The sequence below is a fragment of the Gymnoscopelus microlampas genome, assembly GCF_963454915.1.
Source record: "Gymnoscopelus microlampas genome assembly, chromosome: 2".
Taxonomy (NCBI): Eukaryota; Metazoa; Chordata; class Actinopteri; order Myctophiformes; family Myctophidae; genus Gymnoscopelus; species Gymnoscopelus microlampas.
Window position 1 is genome coordinate 6,271,730 of NC_139939.1, and position 15,033 is coordinate 6,286,762.

Below are 15,033 nucleotides of genomic sequence, written 5' to 3' on the forward strand. Positions count from 1 at the left end.
ATGGATATCACAGAGGGAGACTGTGTGTTGGAGGCAGGTTCTGGGTCAGGGGCTTTGTCACTCTTTCTTTCCAGAGCAGTGGGCTCCAAGGGCAGCGTTCTGAGTGTGGAGATCAGGGAGGACCACCACAAGAGAGCGGTGCTCAACTACAACCATTGGCGTGATTCATGGAGGCTGCGGCGAGGGGACGAGTGGCCAGATAACGTCCAGTTCTACAACGCTGACCTCCTCAAGGCATCCTCACTCCTCGCTGGCCTGGGTTTTCATTCGATCGCTCTTGACATGGTGAGTCCCCAGTTGGTCTTACCCACTGTGCTTCCTCATCTTCAACCTGGGACTGTGTGCGCAGTCTACTTGACAAACATAACGCAGGTCGTAGAACTGTTGGATGGGATTCGATGTTCGGCACTACCTCTGCTGTGTGAACGCATCATTGAGGTGCCATACCGAGACTGGTTGGTGGCCCCAGCACGCCAGAAAGATGGCAGCTTCTGTGTCGGTAAACCTATCGCCGATGAAGTAGTAGAAGAGGCAAATGGAAAAAGAAGAAAGAAGGAGAAAGAAGCGTTGACCACCAAGGAACATCCACCTTTTGGGAGTGTCCCCTACATTGCTAGACCCATCATGTACAAATGAGCCACACAGCATTCCTGATCAAACTAAGGAAGTGTTTCCGGTAAAACAACAAAGAATACACCCAGTCAAATCCCACTATGCACTCATATATATGTAACTGTTCTGATGCTATTTGAAATAATTTTCATAAAAGTTATTTATTTTAAAAATAAAATAAATGAAAAAAGTAATTTAAAAAAATGCAAGTGGATAAATCTGTATCTAAACCTATCCAACGTGAAACTATGGCTTTCATTTAACTTCTCATTACAGAGGATAATTCAAACATCATGGTTCACATTCAGGGTTTCAATATACAAATGGCCTTGAATAGTATAATAGAGATGAGGTTTGTCAGAACAGAAGGCTCAAACATTCAATATGAAATATATATATATATATATATACAGTATATATATATATATATATATATATATATATATATATATATATATATATATATATATATATATATATATATATATATATATATATATATAAATAAATAAATAAATAATTTGTTTCATGTTTTCTATAAAGAGACACCTGGGACGTATCATCAGTGTTGTAGCCTGGGGTCATCGGGTGTTTCGGGTCTCGCAACAACATACAACCTCGCCCAGGTGACCCAGCCGGGGTTGATCAAGCCCCAACTTACGTCCCAGTAGCTACCCACGGCCAGTCCTATAGGGAAAGACAGGGCCACTCAGTCCGCTTCTCCGGAACTATTCTGCTGGGACTCGGGGAGGCTCTGGCACGTGGAGGGACTAGGCTCTGTAGGTTGTCTCCTGGCCAGGCTCCTCCTTCGTCTCACCAGGTCCAGGACCTGAGGGCTGTACCAGATCCATTGTACAACCCCGATCCAAACATTTCCTTCTGGCGTGATGGTTCCTTGGGCCATGGTGGTACTGCAGGCTCCACTTGCGGCTTGCTTGAATGACCCTCCTCAAGGCTAGCCTGGTTCCAGACAAATCTGCCATTGCAAAATAAAATTACCCTTGGCAGATTAGGTCTGGCCCCTCTCAATAGAGATTTTATTTCTCTCCCTCCGAAGTTGTGAGGGACCAATCAGAGCCCAGTATGCAAATATGGGGCAGGTTTATCACCAGAGGCATTTTTTTATTTGCCCCTCGGAAATACAGGTTCCACACAGAGATTCCAGACTAATATCTACGCAGTGATATTAGTCTGGCCATGCCAGGCTACCTCAAGGCCTCACCGTGGATTTGTTGGGCGTCTTCCTCACGGAAGACGCAGGCTGGGGCGCTAACCCATACTGCTCCCGGACATGTACAGTTTTGACATGTTTGTGATTGAAAAAAGGTTGACTTTATATCACTTCACACATCATCTGTCTGTTATTGAGTTTATGGTTATGTGCCAACATATGATCACAATAACTACGTATGTAATGATGATTAACTGTAGAAGTTGTTTACTGTTAATTGCTCCATTATGCAAATTATTTAAAAGAATGCTACTAAATCTTATTTTATGTGGAAGACCAGGTGAATGCAATGATCTACCCTGTACGATATAAAACCAGTAGTACTAGAGGTCCTGGTAGGATATAAAACCAGCAGTACTAGAGGTCCTGGTTGGATATAAAACCAACAGTACTAGAGGTCCTAGAAGGATATAAAACCAGCAGTACTAAAGGTCCTGGTAGGATGTATTTAACACATGGCTGTAAGGCAATCAAATAATTCTATTCATGACTAACATTTGGATGCATGTTGAGTCTAAATCAAACAGAGTTATGGAGACATTTATTCATACACAGTATGTCCACCTAATTACTGATAATCAGGTGATAAAACACAGGTTGGAGGAATGAAGAGGAACCACTGGGCTGCATTAGGCCAGGGTTAAGTAATAATAAGAAAGAAATCCATAAAAGAAAACATTAAAGACATTAAGATCAGTCTTTATTGATCCCTATGGTGAATTTGGGTGTAATAGCAGCACTGCAGTAGGCATGAAACAAGATTACAAAGAAGAATCAAATACAAATAAGGGGAAAACAAGTAACACAGATTGAATATAAAAATAAAAGTAGGAGAGTCTGACCTAGCCATCAGCACTTGAACTGACCTGGACTGCATAGTGTGAACGATGGCTAAATATATAGGCATACTATAAGTATAAGGCACAATCTATCACCAGAATATGAACATATCTACAGTGTACTGTATGTGAAACAAAAACACGGTGTGCTCTTGATTAGAGCATATAACTTCTTACAGTCGAACTAGATGTGTGGTTCTCAAAAAAACTAAATGTGTGGTTCTCAAAAAAAGTTCTAAAAAAAAACTCAACAAAACTATTTTTCTGTGATATGCAAATGTAATTGGGCCTCCGAACCATTATGTGTGTACTGTATAAGGACTGAACCTAGGTTGAATAATCTGTCCTTATATAGCGTTTGTAACTTTTCAATGTGTTACATTAATTCCTAGAGACAAACATGGAACAAAGATGTTTGTCTTTCTGCATCATCAATATATACAGATCATCTTGTCCAAAATAAAATAAAAATAGGAACAAAAATAAATCAAATAGGAACTAGTTGTTGTACAAACTGGCAGACACAAATAGAAAGACAAACTAAAATAAAATAAAGAAATAAAATTGCATGGCATTGATGTTTACACAATATAGGTAACTTACCACCACCACCACCCTCATTATCAGACCAAAAAGAAAAGAACAAACTAGCAACTCAGACTAGCAACTCTTATGAGGCAAAATAGCTAATTAAAGGCTTTTTAATAATTATATCCATGGCTTGTTGAACTTTTGAGTGTGCTTGAAGTTATCCTAATGACTTCTCTGTCTTAGTATATATACTATATATGAACAGACTGTCAGTGAGTGGATGTGAGGCCAATATATGTACAGTGTCAGCCAGCCTACACAGTAAGCGTCATACATTATGTACAATGTACATGTCAATCAACAGTAAATGCAATATACAATCTATTGACAGTGAAACCGTTAACAGTGAGCGGTTAACCTAAGAGGCAACTGTCATACTTTAGTGTACATCCAACAATCTATTTGCACATGTGCCAGGGAAGACAGGGCTCATTAATCCAAGAACATTATGTTGTTGCCGTCGGGCAGAAACCTTCCATCTCCATGTTTCAAAATGTTTTTTCGTAAATAAATGCCCTGAACCATACAAGAGTGTCGCACAAAAGTAGTGAAAATAGCAGATCTAAAAGCTCACAACTGTGAGCCTATGTGGATCGACTATTTTCACCATTTAATTTTTTTGTTAAATGGTAATAAAAGGTTTCCACCCGGCAGCAACGATTCCCTCTATGGAGATACCTACTGAAGATGATGGTTGCACACAGGGAGGTTTGACACCCCCACACCCCACTAGAAATCTATTGCCCTACCACCACGGCCATCTGACAGATTCATAATGGTCATCCTCATCTTCTTCATCTTCTTCATCAGAATTCTCCTCTTCATCGTTTGATACAGATGATTTGTTTGATGATTCGTTTGAATCATCTATATCGACAACCTCCAAGGGTGTATGATCCGTCCTCAGCTTGAGAGACACACAGATGAGTTTGAAGCGATCAGCAGGCATCTCTCCCACAGTTTCCCACGTGTTCGTCTCTTCACAGTAGCACTCGATGCTCCGGGGATACCTACATGAAGAGAGACCATTAGCCGTGAGAGAAATGTCTGGTGTGGAAAAGAAGCCACCCCAAGACAAATAGGAAACCAAGACCCACCATTTCCTGTATCTGCTTGACGTACAGTAGGTGTTGCTTCTTTAGGAGAATTAGGTTGGAGTCTATTAATTTCAATGTGAGAGTGAACTTGAACACACTGGTTACTGAGCTAAATATTGGACCGTCCAGAAGCCACACAATCTTAGCCTGGTAAACCCCTCCCTCCGGATATGAGATTTCCGGAAGGGTGGGGTTTACCAGGCTAACACAATCTTCCAAACATAGAGCACTGAAGTCCTGACGTCACTGCCTCTAGATGGCACTGTTCCGCTGGTTCGTGGCTTTATTTTTTGTGTTGAAATCCGCATTGGGGAATCTAGAGGATTACGTGCTCTATATGAAGAGGGCCCCAGCCATCATCTCAGCCAAGGATGCTAATGCCATGCTACTTGTGAGGAAGGGACCTCGGTGCAACAGTGGTTTGAGTAATCACGTATGAAATAATAGACTCCGGTCAGAGAATCCTTTTGGAGGCTTTACTGATGAAGCTCAGGGTACAGGGTATGCAGTATGTGTGTGGTCTCTAATACAGAGAAATATAAAGCAGATAAACAACACAAATTACAGTTCACAATCATGTCAAATACAGGGTCACAGTGACCTTCCAATAGAACATCAATTAACTGTATCTGCAACACCTGGCACAATCATGTCGCATACAGGGTCACAGTGACCTCCTTTCAATAGGGCACTAATTAGCTATGCCTATGACACCTGGCACAGTCACCTCATTAACCAAACAATGAAACAAACTCCAAATTGCATCTTACACAATACATATATAGCCCACAGTTAACGTAGATACGTACACCAGAAGCATGAGTAAACAGTCACATTATGTATTTAAGCAGCACTTCAACTCACTGATATACAGTATGATGGACTCAGTTTACCAAACATCATGATGCAGCTTTAAATGTAAAGTAAACATAAACTTTGGCACATTAGAGAAATAAGCGTGATCTACAACTCAAACATTGTCCCTTACCTGCGTCATGCACGCACACAAACAAAAACATAGAAAAAGGCAGAGAGCTGGTCCTGTGGCATGTTGCTCAGAGCAGCTCTGCTCACTGAATGAAGCCCTGCTAGTCTCTGACTCAGCCTTGATTGCGTTCAGGTGTGCCAATCCTAATTGGATCAGAATTGGCTTCAGGTGCGCAGCAAGGGCTTTTGTAGGCCTACACTACTAATGATGGATATCACAGAGGGAGACTGTGTGTTGGAGGCAGGTTCTGGGTCAGGGGCTTTGTCACTCTTTCTTTCCAGAGCAGTGTGCTCCAAGGGCAGCGTTCTGAGTGTGGAGATCAGGGAGGACCACCACAAGAGAGCGGTGCTCAACTACAACCATTGGCGTGATTCACCGAGGGGACGAGTGGCCAGATAACGTCCAGTTCTACAACGCTGACCTCCTCAAGGCATCCTCACTCCTCGCTGGCCGGGGTTTTCATTCGATCGCTCTTGACATGGTGAGTCCCCAGTTGGTCTTACCCACTGTGCTTCCTCATCTTCACCCTGGGACTGTGTGCGCAGTCTACTTGACAAACATAACGCAGGTCGTAGAACTATTGGATGGGATTCGATGTTCGGCACTACCTCTGCTGTGTGAACGCATCATTGAGGTGCCATACCGAGACTGGCTGGTGGCCCCAGCACGCCAGAAAGATGGCAGCTTCTGTGTCAGTAAACCTATCGCCGATGAAGTAGTAGAAGAGGCAAATGGAAAAAGAAGAAAGAAGGAGAAAGAAGCGTTGACCACCAAGGAACATCCACCTTTTGGGAGTGTCCCCTACATTGCTAGACCCATCATGTACAAATGAGCCACACAGCATTCCTGATCAAACTAAGGAAGTGTTTCCGGTAAAACAACAAAGAATACACCCAGTCAAATCCCACTATGCACTCATATATATGTAACTGTTCTGATGCTATTTGAAATAATTTTCATAAAAGTTATTTATTTTAAAAATAAAATAAATGAAAAAAGTAATTTAAAAAAATGCAAGTGGATAAATCTGTATCTAAACCTATCCAACGTGAAACTATGGCTTTCATTTAACTTCTCATTACAGAGGATAATTCAAACATCATGGTTCACATTCAGGGTTTCAATATACAAATGGCCTTGCTAGTAATAGTATAATAGAGATGAGGTTTGTCAGAACAGAAGGCTCAAACATTCAATATGAAATATATATATATATATACAGTATATATATATATATATATATATATATATATATAAATAAATAAATAAATAAATAAATAAACATGTTTGTTTCATGTTTTCTATAAAGAAACACCTGGGACGTATCATCAGTGTTGTAGCCTGGGGTCATCGGGTGTTTCGGGTCTCGCAACAACATACAACCTCGCCCAGGTGACCCAGCCGGGGTTGATCAAGCCCCAACTTACGTCCCAGTAGCTACCCACGGCCAGTCCTATAGGGAAAGACAGGGCCACTCAGTCCGCTTCTCCGGAACTACTCTGCTGGGACTCGGGGAGGCTCTGGCACGTGGAGGGACTAGGCTCTGTAGGTTGTCTCCTGGCCAGGCTCCTCCTTCGTCTCACCAGGTCCAGGACCTGAGGGCTGTACCAAATCCATTGTACAACCCCGATCCAAACATTTCCTTCTGGCGTGATGGTTCCTTGGGCCGTGGTGGTACTGCAGGCTCCACTTGCGGCTTGCTTGAATGACCCTCCTCAAGGCCTCACTGTGGATTTGTTGGGCTTCTTCCTCACGGAAGACGCAGGCTGGGGCGCTAACCCATACTGCTCCCAGTTTTGACATGTTTGTGATTGAAAAAAGGTTGACTTTATATCACTTCACACATCATCTGTCTGTTATTGAGTTTATGGTTATGTGCCAACATATGATCACAATAACTACGTATGTAATGATGATTAACTGTAGAAGTTGTTTACTGTTAATTGCTCCATTATGCAAATTATTTAAAAGAATGCTACTAAATCTTATTTTATGTGGAAGACCAGGTGAATGCAATGATCTACCCTGTACGATATAAAACCAGTAGTACTAGAGGTCCTGGTAGGATATAAAACCAGCAGTACTAGAGGTCCTGGTTGGATATAAAACCAACAGTAAAAGAGGTCCTAGAAGGATATAAAACCAGCAGTACTAGAGGTCCTGGTAGGATATAAAACCAGCAGTTCTAGAGGTCCTGGTGACATGAAACCAGCCGTACTAGAGGTCCTGGTAGGATATAAAACCAGCAGTACTAGAGGTCTTGGTAGGATATAAAACCAGCAGTACTAGAGGTCCTGGTAGGATATAACTTAATAAATAAAATTGCATGGCATTGATGTTTACACAATATAGGTAACTTACCACCACCACCACCACCCTCATTATCAGACCAAAAAGAAAAGAACAAACTAGCAACTCAGACTAGCAACTCTTATGAGGCAAAATAGCTAATTAAAGGTTTTTTAATAATTATATCCATGGCTTGTTGAACTTTTGAGTGTGCTTGAAGTTATCCTAATGACTTCTCTGTCTTCGTATATATACTATATATGAACAGACTGTCAGTGAGTGGATGTGGGGCCAATATATGTACAGTGTCAGCCAGCCTACACAGTAAGCGTCATACATTATGTACAATGTACATGTCAATCAACAGTAAATGCAATATACAATCTATTGACAGTGAAACTGTTAACAGTGAGCGGTTAACCTAACAGGCAACTGTCATACTTTAGTGTACATCCAATAATCTATTTGCACATGTGCCAGGGAAGACAGGGCTCATTAATCCAAGAACATTATTTTGTTGCCGTCGGGCAGAAACCTTCCATCTTCATGTTTCAAAATGTTTTTTCGTAGATAAATGCCCTGAACCATACAAGAGTGTTGCACAAAAGTAGTGAAAATAGCAGATCTAAAAGCTCACAACTGTGAGCCTATGTGGATCGACTATTTTCACCATTTAATTTTTTTGTTAAATGGTAATAAAAGGTTTCCACCCGGCAGCAACGATTCCCTCTATGGAGATACCTACTGAAGATGATGGTTGCACACAGGGAGGTTTGACACCCCCACACCCCACTAGAAATCTATTGCCCTACCACCACGGCCATCTGACAGATTCATAATGGTCATCCTCATCTTCTTCATCTTCTTCATCAGAATTCTCCTCTTCATCGTTTGATACAGATGATTTGTTTGATGATTTGTTTGAATCATCTATATCGACAACCTCCAAGGGTGTATGATCCGTCCTCAGCTTGAGAGACACACAGATGAGTTTGAAGCGATCAGCAGGCATCTCTCCCACAGTTTCCCATGTGTTCGTCTCTTCACAGTAGCACTCGATGCTCCGGGGATACCTACATGAAGAGAGACCATTAGCCGTGAGAGAAATGTCTGGTGTGGAAAAGAAGCCGACCCAAGACAAATAGGAAACCAAGACCCACCATTTCCTGTATCTGCTTGACGTACAGTAGGTGTTGCTTCTTTAGGAGAATTAGGTTGGAGTCTATTAATTTCAATGTGAGAGTGAACTTGAACACACTGGTTACTGAGCTAAATATTGGACCAGAAGCCACACAATCTTAGCCTGGTAAACCCCTCCCTCCGGATATGAGATTTCCGGAAGGGTGGGGTTTACCAGGCTAACACAATCTTCCAAACATAGAGCACTGAAGTCCTGACGTCACTGCCTCTAGATGGCACTGTTCCGCTGGTTCGTGGCTTTATTTTTTGTGTTGAAATCCGCATTGGGGAATCTAGAGGATTACGTGCTCTATATGAAGAGGGCCCCAGCCATCATCTCAGCCAAGGATGCTAATGCCATGCTACTTGTGAGGAAGGGACCTCGGTGCAACAGTGGTTTGAGTAATCACGTATGAAATAATAGACTCCGGTCAGAGAATCCTTTTGAAGGCTTTACTGATGAAGCTCAGGGTACAGGGTATGCAGTATGTGTGTGGTCTCTAATACAGAGAAATATAAAGCAGATAAACAACACAAATTACAGTTCACAATCATGTCAAATACAGGGTCACAGTGACCTTCCAATAGAACATCAATTAACTGTATCTGCAACACCTGGCACAATCATGTCGCATACAGGGTCACAGTGACCTCCTTTCAATAGGGCACTAATTAGCTATGCCTATGACACCTGGCACAGTCACCTCATTAACCAAACAATGAAACAAACTCCAAATTGCATCTTACACAATACATATATAGCCCACAGTTAACGTAGATACGTACATCACAAGCATGAGTAAACAGTCACATTATGTATTTAAGCAGCACTTCAACTCACTGATATACAGTATGATGGACTCAGTTTACGAAACATCATGATGCAGCTTTAAATGTAAAGTAAACATAAACTTTGGCACATTAGCGAAATAAGCGTGATCTACAACTCAAACATTGTCCCTCACCTGCGTCATGCACGCACACAAACAAAAACATAGAATAAGGCAGAGCTCTGGTCCTGTGGCATGTTGCTCAGAGCAGCTCTGCTCACTGAATGAAGCCCTGCTAGTCTCTGACTCAGCCTTGATTGCGTTCAGGTGTGCCAATCCTAATTGGATCAGAATTGGCTTCAGGTGCGCAGCAAGGGCTTTTGTACACTACTAATGATGGATATCACAGAGGGAGACTGTGTGTTGGAGGCAGGTTCTGGGTCAGGGGCTTTGTCACTCTTTCTTTCCAGAGCAGTGGGCTCCAAGGGCAGCGTTCTGAGTGTGGAGATCAGGGAGGACCACCACAAGAGAGCGGTGCTCAACTACAACCATTGGCGTGATTCATGGAGGCTGCGGCGAGGGGACGAGTGGCCAGATAACGTCCAGTTCTACAACGCTGACCTCCTCAAGGCATCCTCACTCCTCGCTGGCCGGGGTTTTCATTCGATCGCTCTTGACATGATGAGTCCCCAGTTGGTCTTACCCACTGTGCTTCCTCATCTTCACCCTGGGACTGTGTGCGCAGTCTACTTGACAAACATAACGCAGGTCGTAGAACTGTTGGATGGGATTGCTAGACCCCATCATGTACAAATGAGCCACACAGCATTCCTGATCAAACTACGGAAGTGTTTCAGAATTCTCCTCTTCATCGTTTGATACAAATGATTTGTTTGATGATTCGTTTGAATCATCTATATCGACAACCTCCAAGGGTGTATGATCCGTCCTCAGCTTGAGAGACACACAGATGAGTTTGAAGCGATCAGCAGGCATCTCTCCCACAGTTTCCCACGTGTTCGTCTCTTCACAGTAGCACTCGATGCTCCGGGGATACCTACATGAAGAGAGACCATTAGCCGTGAGAGAAATGTCTGGTGTGGAAAAGAAGCCACCCCAAGACAAATAGGAAACCAAGACCCACCATTTCCTGTATCTGCTTGACGTACAGTAGGTGTTGCTTCTTTAGGAGAATTAGGTTGGAGTCTATTAATTTCAATGTGAGAGTGAACTTGAACACACTGGTTACTGAGCTAAATATTGGACCAGAAGCCACACAATCTTAGCCTGTCCCTCCGGATATGAGATTTCCGGAAGGGTGGGGTTTACCAGGCTAACACAATCTTCCAAACATAGAGCACTGAAGTCCTGACGTCACTGCCTCTAGATGGCACTGTTCCGCTGGTTCGTGGCTTTATTTTTTGTGTTGAAATCCGCATTGGGGAATCTAGAGGATTACGTGCTCTATATGAAGAGGGCCCCAGCCATCATCTCAGCCAAGGATGCTAATGCCATGCTACTTGTGAGGAAGGGACCTCGGTGCAACAGTGGTTTGAGTAATCACGTATGAAATAATAGACTCCGGTCAGAGAATCCTTTTGAAGGCTTTACTGATGAAGCTCAGGGTACAGGGTATGCAGTATGTGTGTGGTCTCTAATACAGAGAAATATAAAGCAGATAAACAACACAAATTACAGTTCACAATCATGTCAAATACAGGGTCACAGTGACCTTCCAATAGAACATCAATTAACTGTATCTGCAACACCTGGCACAATCATGTCGCATACAGGGTCACAGTGACCTCCTTTCAATAGGGCACTAATTAGCTATGCCTATGACACCTGGCACAGTCACCTCATTAACCAAACAATGAAACAAACTCCAAATTGCATCTTACACAATACATATAATAGCCCACAGTTAACGTAGATACGTACATCACAAGCATGAGTAAACAGTCACATTATGTATTTAAGCAGCACTTCAACTCACTGATATACAGTATGATGGACTCAGTTTACCAAACATCATGATGCAGCTTTAAATGTAAAGTAAACATAAACTTTGGCACATTAGAGAAATAAGCGTGAGCTACAACTCAAACATTGTCCCTCACCTGCGTCATGCACGCACACAAACAAAAACATAGAATAAGGCAGAGCTCTGGTCCTGTGGCATGTTGCTCAGAGCAGCTCTGCTCACTGAATGAAGCCCTGCTAGTCTCTGACTCAGCCTTGATTGCGTTCAGGTGTGCCAATCCTAATTGGATCAGAATTGGCTTCAGGTGCGCAGCAAGGGCTTTTGTACACTACTAATGATGGATATCACAGAGGGAGACTGTGTGTTGGAGGCAGGTTCTGGGTCAGGGGCTTTGTCACTCTTTCTTTCCAGAGCAGTGGGCTCCAAGGGCAGCGTTCTGAGTGTGGAGATCAGGGAGGACCATCACAAGAGAGCGGTGCTCAACTACAACCATTGGCGTGATTCATGGAGGCTGCGGCGAGGGGACGAGTGGCCAGATAACGTCCAGTTCTACAACGCTGACCTCCTCAAGGCATCCTCACTCCTCGCTGGCCGGGGTTTTCATTCGATCGCTCTTGACATGGTGAGTCCCCAGTTGGTCTTACCCACTGTGCTTCCTCATCTTCACCCTGGGACTGTGTGCGCAGTCTACTTGACAAACATAACGCAGGTCGTAGAACTGTTGGATGGGATTCGATGTTCGGCACTACCTCTGCTGTGTGAACGCATCATTGAGGTGCCATACCGAGACTGGCTGGTGGCCCCAGCACGCCAGAAAGATGGCAGCTTCTGTGTCAGTAAACCCATCGCCGATGAAGTAGTAGAAGAGGCAAATGGAAAAAGAAGAAAGAAGGAGAAAGAAGCGTTGACCACCAAGGAACATCCACCTTTTGGGAGTGTCCCCTACATTGCTAGACCCCATCATGTACAAATGAGCCACACAGCATTCCTGATCAAACTAAGGAAGTGTTTCCGGTAAAACAACAAAGAATACACCCAGTCAAATCCCACTATGCACTCTATATGTAACTGTTCTGATGCTATTTGAAATAATTTTCATAAAAGTTATTTATTTTAAAAATAAAATAAATGAAAAAAGTAATTTAGAAAAATGCAAGTGGATAAATCTGTATCTAAACCTATCCAACGTGAAACTATGGCTTTCATTTAACTTCTCATTACAGAGGATAATTCAAACATCATGGTTCACATTCAGGGTTTCAATATACAAATGGCCTTGAATAGTATAATTGTTGAAACTATTAAAGGACTGTATACTGTTTAGGTTCGGATATATTGGTGCCGCCTTGGTGTGTCGGCAAAAACACATTCAGAGTCAAAGTTGCAGTTTACACAGTAGGGACTGTGGCTTTACTTCCATTCATAGCAGGTGATTGGCAGAGTTGTACATTGATTGTGGTCTAGAAAGTAAAGACAAAATGGCAACAGGTTTGTACCAAAAACATATCTCTGCAAAATATCAAACAGTGCAATACCAAATAAATAATACACAGCAGAATATCGGTGATATCTGTGATTACAGTTAAGCATCTTCATTAACATTGTACAGAAATAACTACTTCAAAGCTCTATAATGCTTTCATTCAATTCACATAACCAACAAATAGGCTGCTTCATCATCAAACATTCACAATGCAAGTTATCAAACAAACAGCAACATTAACAGCAAACTTAGGTTGACAATCAAATCAGGTAGGCTGCAAGCATGAAATAATTGTTACCAAGAACACACAACATCACTTACTAAACGTCAGTGACGCACAAACATGCACCTCTCTGCTAGGAGTTGGTTTGTAGAGTGATACTGAAAACTGACGACTAACTGGCTAACACAGCTGAGTCTACCTCTGATAATTGAACTAGCAGGTGTGTCTTAATCAGCTCTCATTAGCAGAACAAAGGCCCCAGGGCAGCCTGACCTAGATCAAAGGCCCAATGCCTGCTAGCAGGGCAGCCTGACATATTGACCTTTCCAACACAGCCGCCCCCACATTTGAGGTCAAATGTGCTTTCCGGAAAGGTCAACAATCCATCAGCGACCATGGACTGTTGGTTGACAAAGGCAGTCCAGGAACTATCTGCAAGCACTTGAAAGTGTCTCCAACTCCGACGTCTACGGAGCTCTGTCTGTGGATAAGCCACCTGAGGAGATGAGGTGTCAGGCCGCCCCATCAGCAGGTAACTTGGTGTAACTGGTTCCAGATCAGCTATATTGGGTCCAGGGTGGCACAGTTCGAAGTCATACTCCTGGAGTGGCTTTGTTGGATGGCGACCAGGATCTTCTGCAAAGCTCTCTTGCTGAGCATTCCTGAATGTGAGCATCTGTGCAGCTTGACCGGTGGTAACAGGTGGTGTTCCGGAAAGGCTGGCCGCCCCGTACAGCTCCTCGGTAAGGGACTCTCCCAGCTCATTCCAGGTCTTAAATCTAGGCTCATCCGTCCCCTGTGGATGGGGTTTACCTCTGGTGAGGTTATCTACCGGATTCTCTGAGGATTCGCTATATCGGCAGTCCTTGAGATCAGTGTGCTCTTGCATTTCCGCTTCATAGGCGGCTGTAGTCTCCGGATCTTTCAGGTGGTATTTCTCCAGGCCTCTAAGCCGTGACATCACAGCATTCATAGGAGCCTGGCAGAAAGTTGCGCATCTCAGAACGCCATCCACCTCAACTCTGGTGGACTTGGCTTCAAGGAGCCGGTCTTCTCTCGTACACATCATCTGCTTCTCACGTCTGGCTGGCAGCGTCTGCACATTCCTCCTTGACTCCACTTCTTGTGGACAGAGTGAAGTGAACAAGCACTGCTGAGGCGATGGCTGTAACTCTTCCAGTCTGGCTGGACCCTGGAGCGTCCAACCGAGCCTGGTCTTAATAGCTGCCGGGCCACCAGGGGGTCCTAGACGGACTGGCTCGACAGGAGTGATCAAGTGAGGCTGGTCTGCACCTATAAGCAGCATAGGACTTGCTTTATTGAAGGCTTCTAGAGGAATGTCCTGGAGGTGCTTGAACTTTGACTTAAGGGCGTCCACAGGATACGAGTGGTCGGCAAGGCTGAGACGTTTGGCAGTGAACACATCACTGATCGGGAAGGCTCTGTGAGGCTGGGAGATAGGTGAGACACTGAAGGTGACAGACGTGCCATTCAGTGTTTGCACATCCTGGCGAATGGTCCGCAAGGCTAGTGATTCTGGGTGCCCTTGCAGTCCTAGTTTATGCGCAGCTGCAGGCAGAAGCATCGTACGCTGTGAGCCGTCATCTAAGACTGCGTAGGTATCAAGTGTCTTGTTCCCATGATGTAGTAGGACCCGGACTACTTTGAGGAGGACTTGATTGCACTCTGTGGCGGAACTGACATGGCAGCAGGATCCTTCCTCTGGAGGTTTGTAGTTGACATCGTG

General features: G+C 43.6%; 3 protein-coding genes and 1 pseudogene across 4 annotated transcripts; all 4 read left to right on the forward strand.

Annotated features, from left to right (window-relative positions):
* On the forward strand, window positions 1–680 carry LOC311053523 (tRNA (adenine(58)-N(1))-methyltransferase, mitochondrial-like; the record flags this gene model as incomplete). Its single annotated transcript, XM_084069117.1, is given in 2 exon segments — window positions 1–616; window positions 619–680. Coding segments are annotated over 2 exon segments (678 nt in total).
* A 3,946-nt stretch (window positions 681–4,626) lies between these two features.
* On the forward strand, window positions 4,627–6,234 carry LOC311053531 (tRNA (adenine(58)-N(1))-methyltransferase, mitochondrial-like; annotated as a pseudogene). Its single transcript has 2 exons — window positions 4,627–4,761; window positions 5,563–6,234. The product of its transcript is annotated as a tRNA (adenine(58)-N(1))-methyltransferase, mitochondrial-like (transcript).
* Window positions 6,235–9,059: 2,825 nt separating this feature from the next.
* On the forward strand, window positions 9,060–10,475 carry LOC311053539 (tRNA (adenine(58)-N(1))-methyltransferase, mitochondrial-like; the record flags this gene model as incomplete). Its single annotated transcript, XM_084069142.1, has 2 exons — window positions 9,060–9,194; window positions 9,990–10,475. 2 exons carry the CDS (start codon window positions 9,060–9,062, stop codon window positions 10,473–10,475), a joined length of 621 nt encoding a protein of 206 aa, XP_083925268.1.
* Window positions 10,476–10,983: 508 nt separating this feature from the next.
* LOC311053547 (tRNA (adenine(58)-N(1))-methyltransferase, mitochondrial-like) lies at window positions 10,984–12,598 on the forward strand (the record flags this gene model as incomplete). Its single annotated transcript, XM_084069154.1, has 2 exons — window positions 10,984–11,118; window positions 11,915–12,598. The coding sequence occupies 2 exons, from the start codon at window positions 10,984–10,986 to the stop codon at window positions 12,596–12,598; spliced, it is 819 nt and encodes a 272-aa protein (XP_083925280.1).
* Between the last annotated feature and the right edge of the window lie 2,435 nt (window positions 12,599–15,033).